Below are 20,415 nucleotides of genomic sequence, written 5' to 3'. Positions count from 1 at the left end.
GGGTATTTAGGTATATATGTAATCAAAGCAAAATTTTTAAATTAGCCAGTTTTGGTAGTTTACAATCATTATAATGCATATGTCCATATTTCCGTGGAATAATTTCTACAGGGTTTTGTGGGTGAAGTAGGAGGAAGCAAACAACAATGGGCCATTTATCTTTTCTTAGATTTTTCATAATCTTCCTCATCTGGAATACAGATGACAACAAAAAGTCATCAAATATGCCTCTGTGTGCAAAGGGCCATCAACTAAATTTTGTTTTTTGCCTAATACAGAGGTGTCAAACACGTGTTCTATGTAATACTCTGCAGTGTTGCTAAACCAGATTAAAATGTGAATGGGAAATATTTAACTAAATAAAAGTACAATAGAACATAGATAATATTAATATGTGGTTTTCTAAGTCAGTATGTGAGTTACATTGATCTTCATTAAGGTTTAGTGACTGCTGTTTCTATTTGGGTTTGATATCACTGACTTAGTTTGTTTAAAACTGGTACTATTTGCAGGCCATAATCCAGACCATCATGTGTAAGTTTGAAGCTACAGGATACATTGATTGTAGGTAGTAATAGCTTACAATAGAAGGGAAAGAAAGAATAATAAAAAGTAGACAGAAAACATAAAGTACAATCTAGAAGCATTTAGGAAGTGGACAAATTTATTTTTTTCATATTTCAATTACTGAGGGTATCAGGATGTACTAGGTATTGTGATTACTGAGATTTATAATGATGAATATGAATAATCAAGACGGAAGTTATATTCAGCATACTTTTAAAGCATGGGAATATTAACTGTTATAATGAAAGTTAAATGAGCAAGTTACCTATTCAAAATATTCTCATATATTTTATATAATTCCATAAGAAGTAGATTTTCATAAAATGATTAAAAGTTTAAATGTTTTAGACCTGTACAAGTTTAAAGCTTCAAAAAAATTTCGCCCTGGGAAATTCTTATATGTTGAGCATCTCGTGCCCTAACAATCATGAGCAAATTTAGTTAAACATGAAAAAAACTAATTATCTGTTGGTATTTGAAAATTATATGATAATTCTTATGTAGCACTTTAATTTTATAAAGGGTTTCAAAATTATTAATTATTTATAATACTAGAAAATTATTCTTTTTTGTCAAAATAGGTAAATAAGTCCAAAAGTGAAGTAATTTTTTCAGGATTAAATCATAGCCAGTACCTAGACCAGAAGCCATTTATGCTAAATTTCTTTTCCTGTTTCTTGCACTTAAGAATATTTTAAAACTTATCTTAACCACAATTTATTTTGGTCTCTTTATTTTGATCGCTTTGTCTTTGATCTCTTAATTAAGAAGTGTTATTATTTCTGCATAGAAACCATATCATTCATTGTCATCAAAGAATTGGCAAGACAAGGATTTTTTTCCTCCCAATTTGTGAAATCCTATCTTTTGCTATCTAGAGCAAATTGTTATTTATTTTTTTTGCTATATAGCATGTAGGGCCCCGAGATCTGAATTCATATCTGGCCTCAGACACTTCTACTAGCTGTGTAACCCTGGTCAAGTCATTTATCCTCAGTCTACCTTTTTTTTTCACATCTGTAAAATGAAGATAATAATAGCAATTACTTCCCAGTATTGTTGTGTGAGGTTCAGCAAGGTGCACCAGTTCCATGTTGACAGAATGCTACCTTGTCTGTAATTAGTTTTATAACTTCAAAGACATCTTAGAATTATGGAATGACCTTAAAATTACCCTAGTTCAGAGTAATTTTTTTGTGCCTATGGATCCCTTTGATAGTCTGGTGAAGTCCACAAACACTTCTCAAAACTTTTTCATTCCATAAAATATATAAGATTAAATGGAAAAAAATATTGAAATAAAGATATAAATATTTTCCCAACCAATTTCATGGATCCCCTGAAATCTATTTACTTAAGGGATCCATGGATCCAGTTTAAGAAACCCTAATCTAGTCTACTCGACATCCTTGACAAATTTCATCTAGCCTCTCTTTCATTACTTCTTGAGGTAGCCCATTCTGTGTGAAGAAATTCTTAATTTTTAGGAAGATTTCTTTATGTGAAACCTAAACCTACCTCTCTACAATGTATTGTTGTTGTTCAGTCATTTTCAGTTAGGTCTGACTCTTCGTGACCCCATTTGGGGGTCTTGCCCCATTTTCTTGCCAAACATGCTGGAGTAGTTTGCAATTTCCTTCTTTAACTCATTTTAGAGATGAGGAAACTAAAGCAAATGCATTAAATGACTTGCCCAGGGTCACACAACAAGTAAGTGTTGGAGGCCAGACTTAAATTTAGGGAGTTGAGTCTTCCAGGCTCTAGGCCTGATTCTATCCACTGTGTTACCTATATGCCCCACCAAGTGATGGGTAGCATGTTTCATCATCAGTCTTCTAGAATTTCAGAGGATGTAGGACTGGTCCTGGAGTAAGGAAGACTTAAGCTTAAATCCCTGTAAGTTTTAGATGATATTGGAAACTGAAACTTGCTCTTAGAGTCCAAGCCATACTACTACTTCTTGCTTCTGAACTTGCATTTTATTAGATATTAGTAGGTCCTGCACCTGCACTTTACCCTGGAGTGCCTCATTGTAGTGTTGGAGTGATCCTAGTTTATTCTAGGCTAGCCTAGTATGTTCTAGGCCAGGATATCCTCGAAAAACCATCTTTTGTCAGATGAATGGCCTTAACTAAGTTCAAGGAAGTTAATCATCAGGTCTGCTGCACTTTAACGAGGCAGCTATTTGGCACAGTGGATAGGGCATGGTACTAGCTATGTGACTGGGCAAGTTACTTAACCTCTGTTTGTTCCAGTTTTTTCCCCATCTGTAAAATGAGAGTAATAACAGCAACTACCTCACAGGGTTGAGATCAGATGAGAATAATTGTGAAGTACTTAGCACAGTGCCTGGCATATGGTAGGCATTATATTGGCTTTTAATGTTATTATGCCACTCCAGCTCTTAGCTTCTATTTTGTAGGGGGTTTGGAATCTGCAGTGGAGGAGGGGAGTACTCAACTGATGAAATCTCAAATCCTTGAACTGTTAAAATATATAATCTATTTATTTTCTTTCCTCTTGAAGATTCAATGTATGACTTCTAGTTGCTAATCACGACAAACTTACTATTGTTTAAGTTTTTGTTAATAAAATCAAAGCTATGTTGGATAGGTGTCCCTATGGCAATTCCAGTGGAGTTTTCTCTTACAAACCAAACCTTTTGTTCTTCTGATACTCTCTTCTTAAATCTATCTTTCTAGCTTTGAGATAGTTGTTGATAGATGAAAACTACCTTTTGTTTTGCTAACCGTCTGTAACATTTATTTTGAACCCCCATTTAACACAGGAAGTTTTAAAGCTTATGCAAACTTTATCTTTGATGAAGTAGAATTAAGCTCCTTCCTTTGGTTTCATTTTTGTCTGTATTCTCATCATTCAAGCTCAGTGCTTTTCATAACATGACTGTAAAATAAGGAGGTTGGGCTGGATGGCCTTTGAAGTTCCTTCCAATTCTAAATCTATGATCCTGTGGTCCCTGATTCTAGTATTAATGTATATTAAATTGTATCAAATTGCATTGAAGCTAATAATTGATTTGAGTATACTGGTCAGTCCATTTTTCCTTAACCTTTTAGAGGTTTTATTTCCTTATTTATTTGCTTATGAAAGGCCATAGAATGGTCTTCATCCTGTAGAAATTGTTGAGAGCTCTGTTGTTTCTAATATAATGCTTTTCCTTCAAGTATGGTTTGTAGTTGGGTAATAGCCACTTCATCTTAGGATAAAACTTTATTTTGTCTTATTTTCTGTATATCATATTTCAGTTCTTCTTGTTTCTCATCTTGAATGAATGATCTTGGATGTTTAACTTGGTGTTCCGTTATGTATCTCCTTATTGCGGGAAATGATTGCCCTGGCTTGTGTGTGGGACAGGGATGGAGCCATCCATTTTGAGTCCCTGTTTGGGACTCCTCAGAGTCTGTCCCCTTTTGGACTCCTAGATTGTGAGTCTTTTTTAAGTGGCGAATCTTTTTATGTTTCTGGTTTTTACCTTTGAGAGGGATGATGGAAGAGGTTGAAGGAAAAGACACTGGGAAGGAGAGGAGTGGGCATTGTCCTTCAGGTGCCTGTTCCCATCTCATTACTCTAGAAATTTTGGGGAATTAACTCTTGGGTGAAATCCAGGATCCTCGCTTTTGGTTGAACTGAGTTATCTTACTCCCAAGTGGGAGTGCTCCTTTACTTTGCATTGTCTGATATCTGTGGCTATCTATCTATCTGTCTATCTGTCTGTCTATCCACATGTATATAAGTATATGTATGTATACACACATACATATATATATATATATATATATATTCTCGTACATATACCTTCTCTGATTTCTGTTTTGCTATGATTTTGATAAATGAGTTTCTTTGCTGCTCTCTATGTGTGCTCATAGCAGTGGTATTAGGTGGGGAAGAAATTATGCCTTGGATATATAGAGCTTGGGATCCTGCTCCCCACCAAAAGTGGGGCATCAAAGTTAGCTTAAACCCATTTATATCCCCTTAGAGTGATGACTAACAGTATTTAAGGGAGCAGACAGGTATAATTCTAGCCCAGTACATCCTCTTTCTGTGGAGAGTAGAATGGCCTTTGGTTCTCCCTCCTGGAAGGAATGAAAATATCCCTTGGAAAAAAGTAGAAGAAGAGACTAGAGGTGTCTTTTGTCCCTCCCTTAGAGTCACACATGACATACAAGGCCAGGGGCCATTATTGCTGCATTTATAAATGAAGTTTTATTTTTTTTGCTTATAAATCATCGCTTTGTGTGGCATATTTCTGGAGTATGATGACCATGTACTTGGTTGAGTGGAAGAGAGTATTGTAACTCTGGAATCAATTTAAATCCAGTCCCTGGTGCTTAGGACCTATATATCATGGGAAAGTCATTTACCTTTCCTGGATCTTCATATTTCCTCATATGTACAATGAGGAGCTAGACCAGAGAGTCTCTAGATCCTAATGGCATTTGGTGAAAATTGTCTTTTCATTGGAAATTTTTTCTTCACTTTTTTTTGAATGGCCCAATGGGTTCAAATTATCTCTCTGCTCTTTGCTCTAGTTCTGTTATCTTTCCTTTTAAAGTGTTCTTCTAGCTGAGTTGACCATTGATTTTGTTTTACTTCTTGTCCTGCTGCTAGTTTGTCTTTTTGTAAAACATTTTTGTTTACCATTGGTTCTATATTCTCATTTAAATTTCCCACAGATCTCTCCACTTTGTTAATTTGTATTATTTTGCCATGTTCCTCTTTAACTAATGGCATAATTTACTGACATAAAATCCATTTTTTTTCGGTCACCAGATCCTCTTTTATTTCTCTAAGAGTGTTTATGACTCTCTTTAGCATGTAAAGGTCCACATTTGTTTCCAGTGCTCTTACTGTTTGTTTAGTGATCATGACTTTTGTTTGTTGTTTTTCCCTTTTGGAATCTATATTTTGATTCTTTTAATGCATAATATTTATTCATTGTATTGGAAGGTATTTTTCTTTCTTTGATTAATTCTTTGTTCCTTTTTCTTTTGTGAGAAGCCATTTTAGAGCTTTTTTCATTACCTCTTTATTTTCAATTCATTACCTCCCCATTTTTATTTTCAACTTTTCTGTATCTGTTCTTGTGTTAGAAGTGAGCAGTTGCCTTAACTTTCTTCTACATAAGTTTGAATATTATTGTCAAAAGCAAGAAAATTATGTAGTATCAGCAGCTAATTATCCAAAGATATTCATGTTGTCAAAGGTGGTAAATTCTAGAAGTTATTTCCCTGTGTTGCAGAATTTTGAGACTGCAGTTCCTCTATGGTTTTGGATAATCAAAAATCAAGCATATAAAGGTGGAAAACACATGCACTTCAACCTTATTGATAATTGACATGAGATAGATATAATACATGGAAGATAAAGGGTCCTAAGGAGCCTAGTTATGATTTTATTTATGATTAGCAGCATACCTTTCAAAATATATCTTTTAGCAGTGCCTTGTACTTAGTGGATAGTAATTGATTGATTTATGATCATTATTCCATGAGTTGAATTAGGAAATACTTTGGTTCTTAGGCTTAAAATAATTTATTGGTTTTCTTCCTATGTTTGAATAAATGCTCACTGTTTTTTCTGTAGGTCATTGCTGCTGCAAAAGAAGGATTCAGAGCTGTTGGTTATGAGTTAAATCCTTGGCTCGTTTGGTATTCCAGGTATCGTGCTTGGAGAGAAGGTGTCCACGATGCTGCAAAATTTTATGTTTCAGATTTGTGGAAGGTAGGTGTATAGAAGACGTAGTTCATGGAGAAGCTAACCAATATTTTAATTGATATAATAATTTAATTTAATAATTTAAACTTGTAAAATATTGTAGTATAGTTGGTATGAAGGCAAAGGGAAAATCTGTGAAAAGTAACAAATTATTTTTTAAAATAACACAAAATTAAAATAGTATTACAGTCATAGTTCATTTTGTCTTCTGAATCTTTTAGTGAATGGAATTTAACTAATATTTAGATGTTAGTTGTTAAATTAAGTCTGCTTAAAGTATGAACTGAAATTTGACCTTGTAAGAAGTATTAATTTACTAAATCATAAATTAATTACTTATTAATCTCTACTCCATAATGGCAGTAGAGTCTGATCTCATATAGGATTCTTAAAGATTACAACTAAGGTTTTAACTTTGTCAGACATTTCTGGTGAACATTTGACTTAAAAAAAAAAAAACCCTGTCTATATTTTATTTTAAAAAATGATCAGTGAGTTGCTATTGCACTTCAAAAAGCAGTTTACTTACCTGAGGCAAACATTATACAAATGAATTTTCTTGAGTATATATGTGCTACAGAAAATATTTTCCTTAAAGTTTTCCAATCATAACCTCTGAAGATTCACTGGGTACATTAGTACTGTCAGTGAAACAATACAATTTTGCTTATATTTTAGTTCTGTTGTATAACTGTGTACCAGTCTTTTATAGAATTTAGTTAAGATTTTTCTGAACTACTTCTCTGTTAAACTATTTTTTGTTTTTCTATTTGAAGATCATTTCAGTATTATATAAAAATCTAATATTGTAAGAAAGAAGATGCTAGAAATTTAAGAAGAGTTCAGTAGTTTGAAAAAATATAGACCTTGAATTTTCTGTTAGCTTATTTGCGTAGATCATTTTGGTGAAATAATAAAATGAATTTGCTACAGTTTTCATTCTTCTTTATTTCCTATTTAGTTAGTTAACAAGCATTTATTGATTGCTTACTAAGTTTCTGGCATAGTGTTAAGTGCTGGGAATACAAATAGAAGCATGAAGACAGTACCTGCCTTTTAGGGGCTTCCATTCCACTGGGGGAAGATAGTACATAAAAAGAAGCTGCAAAGGGGCTGCTGGAAGAGGGTGGGAGGAGGAAAGAAGGTACCTTGTGCATGGTAGAAAAAGGCCTGTGGAGTCTCTGAGTTTCTAAGAAGAACCAATCAGAGAGTGAAGCATAGGGCAGAGAGTATTTCCAGCGTGAGAAGTAGTCCAGGGGTAGAGTGAACGTCCATGGTGAAGAAGGCATCATAGAGAAAGTCTTGTAGAGATGAGTCAGTACTTGAGCTTGGAATAGGGAAGAGCTTTATTGTCATCATCGTCATCATCACTACCACCACCACAAGCATCATTATCATTTCTAGTAGTGAATGGAGAGGAAAGTTTTTCTGCCATTTCTCTATATGTTCTCTTCAATTAATGGCTTTTCTAGCTGTTGTCTTAGAGAATCATAGATTTAGATGTAGAAGGGACATTGGAGGTTATCTGGCCCAAATCCTGCATTTATAAGTTTATTTGTTGTTTTCTTTTAAAAATGACCATTACTTTCCATAGACTCTCTCCTTCCCCTATATACTTACACTGTAACACACATATCTAGTCAAGCAAAACAGATTAATACATTATATCTGAAAAATCAAGATTCTTCCTTCTTCCCCCATTTCATTTTAAAGATGAGGAAATTGAGGCCTATAGAGATTAAGTGACTTGCCTAAGATTGTAGTGTCAAAGTCAGAATTCATTTCCTTTGAATTAAAGTCAAAGTGAGGATTCACATCTTTTGACTTAAAATTCATGACTTCTTCCACCATAGCATGCTTCCTGTTCTGTTTCTAGCATAGTGTTAAGCGTTAGGAATACAAATAGAAGCATGAAGACAGTATCTGTCTTCTAGGGGCTTCCATTCCAACGGGGGAAGATAGTACATAGAAAGAAGCTGCAAAGGGGCTGCTGGAAGAGGGTGGAGGGTGTTTCATTGCCCTTCTCAATGTTATTTAGCAATGTTAGAACTTGCTAAGATGTATTAAAAAAAATGTTGAGTGCATAGTTGCCCTACCTGGCTCTAGGCCATCCTCAGACAGGGCTATGCATTCAGGAAAATATACAGGAGAATAGGGACCTTTTTTATTCAGTTGAATAAGGGTTGGAGAGGATTGAGGAGAGAGAATTATATTCTCTCTTTCCTTGTTTAATTTTAAAGAAAACTGTCTTCATAAACTGCATATGCCCATTCTTTCCTCTTGGCTAACCAAAAATGTGAGCAGACACTATGGCGGTGTGGACAGAGCACTGCAGTAGGAACCAGGAGATTTAGTTCTCTGCTCCTTACTAGCCATGTGACTTTTGGCAACCTCTTTGAGTCTTGGTTTCCTAATATTACATTCTTTGCATATGAAATAACACTTATACTATCTACCTTATAGAGTTGTTGTGAAGATCAAATGAGATGTTAATATATGAAAACATTTTGTAACCATAAATTAATATATGTAAACTGTTATTGACTCTGAAATAAACATTTATTGAGTACCTTAAAATTTCTCAGATTAATCTGTAAAACTTTTTTCTTCTCACTTTCTTAGGTTAGTTTTTCACAGTATACAAATGTAGTTATTTTTGGAGTGCCTCAGATGGTAAGTACAATTATTTTGTTTTGTTTTGTTTTTTCTCTCTGACAGCTTTGAAAAGATGACCTGGCCTAGTTAATTCCTGTACCTACTAAAGTTGTTGATCTATGAAATGTTCTACCACAGATTTTTAGTATCCCTTGATGTTCAACAATTCACTGGTTTGAAAAAACATTAAATTTTGCCTCAAGAACTCTAATATTTAAAAGTAAAAGATGATGTTATACTTAAAAACTTACTACAAAATAAAAATTTTCATTATTTAAACCTCTGAGTTTCCAGTTTGGAGTATTGCTTCATGAAATACCAGACTTTAATATAGTTCCCATTTGCCATGGTATGACCACTTTTGTACCACTTAAATTACTTGGAAAAGTTAATGAAATGTTCACTTGTAATTGATCATTCTTCAGATTTTTCAATGAATAGTTTTTGGGGCAAATAAGCATTGACTAGTTGCGATTTGCTTTTGTAGACTGATTTGCCAAAGAACAGAGTATTGAACTTTGATTATGTACTATCAAAAATTAAAGTGCAGCAGCATTGTGTAGGTAGGCAGTCTCATAACAGTTATCTTTGTGTGTTTACTATTAGTTGCGACTTTTGATCATTCTGAAGAGGACTGATTATTTTAGTGAGATAAACAGTTTTAGTTTTGTGAATAGTACTTTGAAGACATCCAAAAACATATTTATATTTTTGTAGTTGAGTTTTAAATTTATTTTTTAAAATCTGTATTAATTAAGAATTGCTACGTATTGTCTAGAATGGTGGAATGATGATTTGTAATGATAGATTTATTACAATCATCAGCCACTTTCCAGGAGAGGGCAGTAGAGATCTTTGCTATAGTCTCTCCTCACTTCGAGTCGAGAGTGCACAGTTATTGGATTTTTGATGAGAACTGTAAGTGGTGGGTTTTGGGGAACTAGTCACTCAGAGGAAATTAGAGCACCTTTGATTTGCTTGGTATTCTAACAGTCATTGGCTTCATTCATCTGTACACACATCTGTAGCTGAAAATTTTGTGTTATTTTATCATTTATAAAAAGTACAAAGGCATAAATAATTGAAAGGCCAAATGACATTTAAGAATAGATATTCAGTTAACTTTTGACTATATATACTAGTGAATTAAAGCGATACAAATAATCCCCAAACATAAATAGTAGAAAACATTGTTTCTTTTTGATTTTGGAGAATATTTTAAATGATGTTTCTGAGAAGTACCAGATTCATATTCATAATTATACTTTGCTGAGGTGGAGGCAGTGTGGTATAGCACAAAAAACTTGAAGATCCAGGTTTTAGGCTGCCACTATTTAGCTGTCTAACTTTGAGCAAGTCACTTAGCTTTTTCTGTACCTTATTTTCTTTAATTAATCATGAACTTCCTAAGTATTTACTTTGTGTCAGTTGGGGCAGATAGGTGGCTGAGTGGATAGAGTGCCAGGCCTGAAGTCAGGAAGACTTGTCTTCCTAAGTTCAATTCTAGCCTCAGACACCTACTGCCTGTGTGATCTTGGACAAGTCACTCAGTCCTCTTTGCCTCGGTTTCCTCATCTGTAAAATGATTGTTGTTGTTGTGTTTGTCCTTTGTTGCTGAAGAAGGTCCAACCATGCCATCAGAGAAATGATGACATGACTTGCCGTTGACTTTGTTTTGAATGAGGGAGGGCCGTGCAAGGTCACCAACCTCAGGTTCTCCTCTGGAGCCATCTGAGTCCAGTGACCAGATATTCATTAGGATGACTGGAGATGGCTCAGGATGCAATGGGAGACCCTCGCCCTTTTAGGCCAAGGTCTTCTCAGGTACTCACTTAAGGTGAGGTAGTGCCCATTCAGTGAATAGGCCTGTTTAAGAAGAGTTAGGGGATGGCTCCTTTAATGAGGCAAAGAAAAAGAAAGACATTAGGCTGGGAGGGAAACGGCAACAGTTATTATTGATAATCACTCTTAAGTCAGGAGGGTCCAGAAGAGCCCTTAGGCAGGGGCCTAGTGTGGTCTATTTGTAAAATGAACTGGTAAAGAAAATGGCAAACCACTTCAGTATCTTTGCCAAGGAAATTTCAAAAGGAGTCACAAAGAGTCAGATATGACTGAAAAACAACTAAATAGATGTGCCAGTCTTTGTGGTAGGTATAGCATACAAAGACAAAGGTTAAACAGTCTCTGTCCTCACTCAACAAACTTTTACTATGTGCTAGTCACTGTGCTTAGTGCTAGTAATCAAAAGAAAAAAATAGTCCCTGTCCTCAAGGACTTTATATTCTAGTTGGGGAGACAACGTGTGTCTAGGTGATACATACAAAATAATGGATGGAAGGTGTCTTAGAGGAAAAGACACTAGCAGCTGGAGAGACTGGGAAAGACCTTCCACAGAAGGTGGTGGCTTAGGCTGATTCTTAAAGAAAGCCAGTGATTCTCCAAGGTTCAGATGGAGAGCCTTCTTGGCATGGGGGACAATCCCTGCAGAGGTACTGAGGAGACTGGAAGTGGATGTCCTATATGAGAAATAGTAATTAGGTCAGCATGGCTATTTGATAAAGTGAGTGGAGGATAATTATAATATGGAAAGATAGGAAGGGGACCAGCTTGGAAGAACTTTAAATACCAAGGCTTTACATTTTATCTTAAAGGTAACAGGGTGTCACTGGAGCTTATTAAGTAAGAGGATGGTTTCGTCAGACTAATGCTTTAGGAAAGTGTTTTGGGAGCTATGTAGAGAATGAATTAGGTGGGAGAAACTTGAGGCAGGGAGTCCAGTTAGAAGGTTACTGAAGATAATGCAGGGGAGAGGTGATGAGGGCCTGAAGTAGGATGTTTGCTCTATGAGTGGAGAGAAGTAGATACATTTGAGAGATCTGGCAAATGGTTGGACAGGAGGGGTAAGAGAGAAATTGAGGATATGTGTGGTTGTGAACCTGAGTGACAAAAAGGATTGTGGTGCCCTTGATTGTAACAGAATATTTTGAAAGAGAGGTGGGTTTGGGAGGGAAGAAGATGACTTGGATATGTTAAGTTCAAGATGCCTTCAGGATATCCTGTCTAAAATGTCCAGTAGGCTTAAGTACTAACTAGGGAGATAACACGTACATGTTTAGTTATATTTAAAACACAAATATTAGTATATAAAAAACCCATGAAAAGTAGACTTAAGGTAACCTTGGAGGGGAAAGCACTAGTAGTATAAGATTTTTAAGATTTTAATTTTCCATGACTCTAATATGAAAAGTTTTGTACACACTCTTTCTGACTGCCGGGGAGGTTGACCTAACTGTGTGCTAGGTGGCAAAGGAAAATCAGATATTAACATTTTCTTGTGGGGTGTTTACACATAGATGATTAACACTTGTTGATACTTCATAATTTTTCATGAACAGCTGTAAAGGACCTTAGAAAGCATCAAAATGAGGAAACAGCGCCAGCAGGGTAAAATGACCTGCCCAAAGTCAAACAACTAGTTAGTAAAGAACTAGGACTGCAGCCCAGAGCTTCCAAATCTCTTCTATTGTTTCTGTGAAGATTATTTTCTGGGGCGGAGCCAAGATGGCGAAGTAGAAAGACGCACATACACATAGCTCCGAACCCACAAACCACAGAACGGCTAGACGGGACCAAGCCAGGGCGAATTCTGCACCCAGAGACCACGGAGTATTGGAGCGAGGGAGATTTCTGCTCCTGAGAGACCTGCGGACCTCTCGCGGGGGGTCCTTCGCGCCACGGACTGGGCCCGGGACGGGGAGCTGAGTGCGGCCCTGCCGCGGCCGCGACACTGAGGGGAGGAGATCCGAGAGGGCTACGGGGACGGGATCTCCAGCGGCCACGCGGGTCCCCCCACCCACAGAGGGACCTGCAAACCTCTCTCAAAAGGTCCATTGCGCTGCAGACGCGGAGCCCAGCCCGGACATGCGGCGGCGGCGGCCGTGGCTCCGAGAGGCACAGATCTGAGAGGGCTCCGGAAGCGGGATCTTCAGCGGTGGCACGGCCCCCCCACCAACAGGTGACTGACGGGGGTGGGTGAGAGAGTCTCTTTGGCGGGTTAAGAGGGGAGCGGGGTGCCCCCATGGCTCGGGCCCCCCCGGGAGGTGGGGGCTGAGAGGCGGCTGCGGACAGGGGCTCCCCAAACGGGCAGGAGCCTGGATCCATTGTGGAAGGTCTGTGCATAAACCCCCAGAGGGAACTGTGCCTGAGAGGCGGCCCTGCCCCTGACCACCTGAACTTAATTCTCACACTGAATAGCAGCCCTGCCCCCGCCAAAAATCCTAAGGCGGGAAGCAGCATTTGAATCTCAGTCCCCAAACGCTGGCTGGGAGGACCAGGAGGTGAGGTGGGTGTGAGGAGAACATTCAGAGGTCAGGCCACTGGTTGGAGAAAATGCCAAGAAAAGGGAAAAGAAATAAAACTATTGAAGGGTACTTTATCGGAGAAAAGACACTTCCTCCCTTCCTTTCTGATGGGGAGGAACAATGCTTGCCATCAGGCAAAGACACAGAAATCGAGGATTCTGTGTCCCAGCCCACCCAATGGGCTCGGGCCATGGAAGAGCTCAAGAGGAATTTTGAAAATCAAGTTAGAGAGGTGGAGGAAAGACTGGGAAGGGAAATGAGAGGGATGAGGGAGAAGCATGAAAAGCAGATCAGCTCCCTGCTAAAGGAGAACCAAAAAAATCTTGAAGAAATTGGCACCTTGAGAACTAGCCTAACTCAGCTGGCAAGGGAGGTGCAAGGGGCCAATGAGGAGAAGAATGCTTTCAAAAGCAGAATTAACCAAATGGAAAAGGACATTCAAAAGCTCACTGAAGAAAATAGATCTTTCAAAACTGGAATGGTACGGATGGACGCTAAGGACTTTTCGAGAAAGACAGATATCTCAGAACATACCGCGCAGATTCGAAAAATGGAAGATAATGTGAAATATCTTATTGGAAAAACAACTGACCTGGAAAATAGAATCAGGAGAGACAATGTAAAAATTCTGGGACTACCTGAAAACCATGATCAAAAGAAGAGCCTAGACATCATCTTCCATGAAATTATCAAGGAAAACTGCCCTGAGATTCTAGAACCAGAAGGCAAAATAAATATTCAAGGAATCCGCAGAACACCGCATGAAAGAGATCCAAAAAGAGAAACTCCTATGAGCATTGTGGCCAAATTCCAGAATTCCCAGGTGAAAGAGAAAATATTGCAAGCAGCTAGAAAGAAACAATTCAAGTATTGTGGAAATACAATCAGGATAGCACAAGATCTGGCACCCTCTACATTGAGGGATAGAAGGGAATGGAATAGGATATTCCAGAAGTCAAAGGAACTAGGACTGAAGCCAAGAATCACCTACCCAGCAAAACTGAGTATAATACTTCAGGAGAAAAAATGGTCTTTCAATGAAATAGAAGACTTTCAAATTTTCCTGATGAAAAGACCAGAGCTGGAAAGAAAATTTGACTTTCTAACATAAGAATGAAGAGAACCATGAAAAGGCGAACAGCAAAGAGAAATCGTAAGGGACTTACTAAAGTTGAACTGTTTACATTCCTACATGGAAAGACAATATTTATAACTCTTGAAACATTTCAGTATCTGGGCACTGGGTGGGAGTACACACACACACACATGCACACACGCACACATACATAGAGACAGAGTGCACAGAGTGAATTGAAGAGGATGGGATCATATCTTAAAAAAAAAATGAAATCAAGCAGTGAGAGAAATATTGGGAGGAGAAAGGGAGAAGTTATATGGGGCAAATTATCTCTCATAAAAGAGGCAAGCAAAAGATTTTTTTTAGTTTGGGGAAAAAGAGGGGAGGCAAGAGAAAAACATGAGGTCTACTCTCATCATATTCCACTAAAGGAAAGAATATAATGCACACTCATTTTGATAGGAAAACCTATCTCATAATACAGGAGAGTGGGGGACAGGGGCACAAGCAGGGTGGGGGGGAGAATGGAGGGGAGGGCATGGGGAGGAGAATGCAATCCGAGGTCGATACTCATGGGGAGGGAAAGGACCATAAGAAAATAGAAGTAAAGGGGGACAGGATAAGATGGAGGGAAATATAGTTAGTCCTATACAACACAACTAGTATGGAAATCATTTGCAAAACTAAACAGATATGGCCTATATTGAATTGCCTGTCTTTCAAGGGGAAGGGGTGGAGAGGGAGGGAGCTAAGGAGGTTGGAACTCAAAGTGTTAGGACCAAATGTAATGTTCTTACCACTGGGTAACAAGAAATACAGGTTAAGGGGTCAAGAAAGCTATCTGGTCCTACAGGACAAAAGAGAAGACGGAGACAAGGGCAGGGAGGGAGGATAGAGGAGAGAGCAGATAGGTGACAGGGGCAATTAGAAAGCTCGGGTTTGGGGGGGGAGGGGATAAAAGGGGAGAAAATTTGTAACCCAAAATTGTGTGAAAATAAATGTTAAAAATTAATAAAAAAAAAAAAGATTATTTTCTGTACTCAAATCAAGAACATGGCCTGTCTATGGATATTTCTTTATACAAAACTTAAGGAGAAATACCCTTTTTTTGAAACAAGAAACTTTTCTAGAAATTCCAGGATGTATATTCTCTCTGACTACACTACTCTATGTTTAGTAACTTATTTCTAGACAGTACTCTGTTTTAGAGGTAGCCTAACTTTTAAATAGAAACAACCCAAACATAATAGACTGTAAAGAGTCAACGTCTGAGTGCGTTACAACATGCTGTAATTATTGCATTAACAGGGAAAATAAATAATCTCATAAAAGATTCAGGTTATGGAAAACAAACTAGCACCCAGAGTCACAGTGTCTTAGAGTAAGTAGATGACTTTTTCTCCTTTTTTTAGGTTATTAACTTTCATTATTTAAGAGAATGGCCAGTTAAAACATTGACCAAATTTTAGCTGAATAATATAACAAATGTTTCTGTTTAACATTAAACTCCATAAAAATAAGCACTGGCATGAAATGATTGAAGAAAATATACTGCTATCAGCATGTTTTGATATAAAAACATATCTAAACATTCCGTATTTATTCTTATTAACAGCTTCCTGGTGAGGCCAGTTAATCTTGAGATTTCTTTGAGCTATTTATGTTATTTGAAATTTTAAAGGTATAATTGGACCATGATGACTTTGTGTCGCTTTCAAATCTGTAACTGGGTGAATAATTTTTGAATTCCATTAAGCAGATATGACGCATCACTGCTTCTCTTTGTGTATTATATCAAGAATTAGATTCGTTGCATATTTATGTATAATTTAGTCAGTTAATTTCTTATGATTGAAATAGCTCCTTTCATTTTCAGGTTTATCTTGACTCAGCACAAGTCACAAAGTCATTTGAAATAAAGAAAGTATAAAAATTAAAAAGAATAGTAAGATCAATAACTTTATAATTATCCTTTTTATGAACAAAATTAATATATGAAATCCTTGAGGTTTTGCATCCTTCTTTGAATTTCAGTTATTTCAGACCTGCACAACTTGGCAGTAGGTAGGAGCCAAGTTTAAAATAGGCTAAAATAGCCTGAAGGCTGCAGATAAGTTATACTAGAGAAAGACTGACAATGGCAGATTGCCACAGGTTATGTGACAAATAGGAGAGTGTGCGACATTATCTATTTTAATATTTATATCCATAGACATATCTATATCTATATCTATAGATACATATATGTATTATATAAAATAAGACAACGCTACATTTTTTGTAGGCTGCCCCAGAATCCTTTGGTGAGCTGGAAGTAGCCTGTGGGCAGTATGTTGTGCAGGCCTAATTTATTTGAAGGGTGGGCCAGGCAGTCTTTTTTGTGGGTTGATTTATTTCATTGGTTAAAAAAAAAGCTTGAAACATACTCTGTGGCTAGTACAGTTTTTTTTTTTTACAAGTTCCTATCATTTAACCTAATATCTTTGTTTATTGCATTCTTGATCCTAATGAGTAATTAGCATTTGAGCCCATTACAGATATGGCTAATGCAGTCTTTGCCAAACTGATTTAGAATGGATTGTAGGTAGGTAACTTTGGGTTCTGTGGAAAATCTTTAGAGGTGAATTGTAGATTTTGCTTATATTTATATACTCTTATAGGGATATACTTTTAAGATGGTAATGATAGTTATAAGAAGTCAAATTATAGAAACAAATATTTTAGGGACAAAAAAATTTGTTCAGCATATTATTAATACATGAGAATAATTTTGTCAACTCTTACAATAAATATTTTTTTAAACACAAAACTTGTGATTCATGGAAGAATGAGAAAAACAGCACTTTTTGCATTCTTTGAATATTTTTAAAAAGTCTTTAAATTTCATTACTATGGATATTCATTCCACTGATGAAGACCACAGGCCATCTACACCTAGATAAATAGTTTTCATGAGTTTTTATGCCAAACAAAATTCATTATCTAGTGGCTACAGTTCTGGTAATGATTCCTTGTTTATATTAATAATGATAAGTTACACAGGATAATTCTTTTAATAGATCAGTTGACACCTGACTAGAAGTCTGATTTCCTGGGTATATTATAGATTTTTTTTTTTAAAAATGAGCATACTTGTGAAGACTAAGACTTATGCCACTATTAAAGACAGGATAGCTGAATTGATATACTATTAGTCTATATGGAATTTTAAGGACTTCTTAATTTTCATTGACATGCTTTATGTTTATATCGCTTTCATTTCTGAATATACCTTTCCTTTCCATTTTCAGAGAGCCATCTCTGTAACAAGGAAAAGTAAACAGGGGAAAAAACAGTTCAATCTATCATCAAAATTCCATGGCATATGGAATATTTTATGCTCACAGGCTTGTACCTCTAGGAAAAAGGGAGGGACATGCTTTTTCTTATCTCTTCTAATCAAAGTTTGGTTATTATAATCATATATCTTTCAATTTGTGTTTTTTTATTCTTTCCATTTACATTGTTGTAGTTATCATGTATATTGTTTTCCTGTTATTTCACTCTGCTTCAGTAAGTTTTCCCTTCTGATTTTTTTGTATTCATCATTACTTTTGGTATAGTAATATTCTGTTACATTAATGTACTATAGTTTAATTATTTCCCAATAAATGAGCATCTTGAATAAAATATTTTGTAATTAAGAGCATTTGTAAATATTAAAATAGATAAATAATTTAAAGCTATTTGCATTATAAGTGTAGTCATAAAATTAGAGCCCAGTATAATTAATGTCTTATTAAACTGGCATATTTTATAATTGATATTTTAAGACAGGTTGGTAACTGCAAGTACTTTGTTTTACGTATTTTAATGAATTATTTTACACTTTGTATATGTGACCTGAAGTGATCTCTTTCACAAAACAATATGACTTTCTGACTAATGAAGAAAAATTACAGTAGTTTTGTAGAATTATAAAATGCAGAAGGAATTTCTAAACAGATATATAATCTAACTTGCTCACTCTGTCAGTGGTTGTCTTATTCTCTACAGATGCCACAGTTGGAGAAGAAACTTCAGCTAGAACTGGAAGATGATGCCAGAGTCATTGCTTGCAGATTTCCTTTTCCACACTGGATCCCAGATCATATTACTGGAGAGGGGATAGATACTGTGTGGGCATATGATTCTAAGACTTTTAAAGGAAATGAAAAGAGCTACCCCAAACCTGTTGTGCATTTGTATTAAGTCATGTAAGTGAAGTCTTTGTTGAAAGCATAATTCTTGATTATTTTTAGTATAAATCACATTTACATCTAGTGCTTTTGTAATTTACTTACAGAACTGTACCTTAATAAAGTTCACATTTTTTAAAATTAGGAAAATGCCCTGTGGAACGGATTAAGAAATTTTCTTTTGGGGGGGCAAAGGGGAAAGAAATTAAGGAACACAAGTGGATATGTAATGAAAGAGTACCTAAAATGGGTTTACTGTAATGTCATGCATTTGAACTCTGAATAAATATGAATTGGTGGTGATGATTTTCAGATAGAACAAGACTATAAGAACAAGTGATCCTTTTTAAAGATGTTTTTTGTTACTATAAATGTAATTTCCTATGACTTAATTAACATTTCAATTTTATCTCTCCTTCTTTTCTCAAAATTAGTAACCCAAAGGATTTCATAAAGCTTTTAAGAATACATTTGGTGTAATTCTTTCCCAGGCTAATGGAAATTTGAAAAAAATTTCCTCCCCCCCAATGTTAGGAAAAGCTCATTTGCGGAGGTTACAGACCTCTTCTCTAATTTAGTGCTTTGCAGTATGTGAGCCTGGACCCTTGGGAGAGGAGAACACAGTTATTGTGAAACTATCAGTAAGTAAATTTAACTTGTACACTGGATAAATAATATCACAGAAAAATGTATTGTTAGTTTTCAAATGTATTCAGATGTTGTTAAAATGAATAAAAAACATTCACTTAAAAGCATCGCTAAATTTGTAATAATTTTCCCCAAGATGATTTTAGGCTGCCCTTAGGTTTTAAAAACATAAGCCAGTTTTGGGGAGAAGTATAGTTTGTATTGTTTGGTGTTCATAATACTAAGATAAAATAGGAAGTTGTTGTGGAAAAATGACTAGAAATTTCTTGCCATCAGCATACTCTATAATTATTAAGCCCCTATTTTGTGCTATCCATGTAATCTGTGCTTTTCTTCAAGTGATATTGATGTCAGGTTGTAGTATGGTTGTAGTATGCTATTGTATACACAGCCATCAAGCAGATCAATAGTTCTGTAGCTTGGTAAATAGCCTTCAAAATTTATATTCTTAGGTTATATTTTTTAAGAGAAAGGGATAATCAGAAATATACTAGAATTCAAAGGTACTTTATGGATTATGTGATTTAAATCCTTAATTTCATAGATTATAAAACTCAGGAAGGTGTTACTTCTTAGTATCATGGCTTTAGAGTTGGAAAGTTCCTTAAGGTTCTTTTCATTAAGGTCACATTTAAGGTCAGAGGTATGAAGTGGCTAAGTCAAGATCTGAACTTTACCAAGATCACATTACTTCATGTCTGAGTTGGAAAGTATGACCTAAGTCTCCTGAATCTGGGTGTATATGGTTCTTAGTAAGGTTTATGTGATGCTTTAGTAGGCATGATGGTGATAGTGGTGGGAAAGTGATACTAAAATGCTAAGAAATTTTAAATTTACAATCCAGTTATGGAGATTGAATCAAATGCACCTCAGTCAAGCTTTAGGGGAGAGGCCCCCTAACAAATGAAAATGAATATAAATGAATATTGTAAATTAGTGGGGTAAATAAGTACAGAAGATATGTCAAGTAGAGAAGAAAATATAGTATAGTCAAGGTGAGAGGCAGTGAGTAGAATAGTGGTCTTAGAATCAGGTTTGAATTCTGCCTCTTAACAGGAGCTGAGTGACCATGGGCAAGTTAACTTAACCTCAGTTTTATAATCTGTAAAACAAAAACCCTATAGTATGTGCCTCAGAAGGTTGTCATGGG

General features: G+C 36.0%; 1 protein-coding gene across 3 annotated transcripts in view; it reads left to right on the top strand.

The window, feature by feature from the left end:
• ATPSCKMT (ATP synthase c subunit lysine N-methyltransferase) overlaps nucleotides 1–19,369 on the top strand; it is a 36,659-nt gene extending 17,290 nt beyond the window's left edge. For all 3 annotated transcript variants that reach the window (XM_072605417.1, XM_072605419.1, XM_072605418.1), the window contains 3 exons: nucleotides 6,175–6,312; nucleotides 8,929–8,979; nucleotides 18,436–19,369. In XM_072605417.1, coding sequence (XP_072461518.1) covers nucleotides 6,175–6,312; nucleotides 8,929–8,979; nucleotides 18,436–18,630 — 384 coding nt within the window. In that variant the 3' untranslated portion in view covers nucleotides 18,631–19,369. The remainder of the gene's footprint in view (nucleotides 1–6,174; nucleotides 6,313–8,928; nucleotides 8,980–18,435) is intronic.
• The last annotated feature ends 1,046 nt before the right edge of the window (nucleotides 19,370–20,415 follow it).

The sequence above is a fragment of the Notamacropus eugenii genome, chromosome 4 (genome assembly GCF_028372415.1).
Source record: "Notamacropus eugenii isolate mMacEug1 chromosome 4, mMacEug1.pri_v2, whole genome shotgun sequence".
NCBI lineage: Eukaryota > Metazoa > Chordata > Mammalia > Diprotodontia > Macropodidae > Notamacropus > Notamacropus eugenii.
This window is presented reverse-complemented; position numbering and strand designations above follow the sequence as displayed.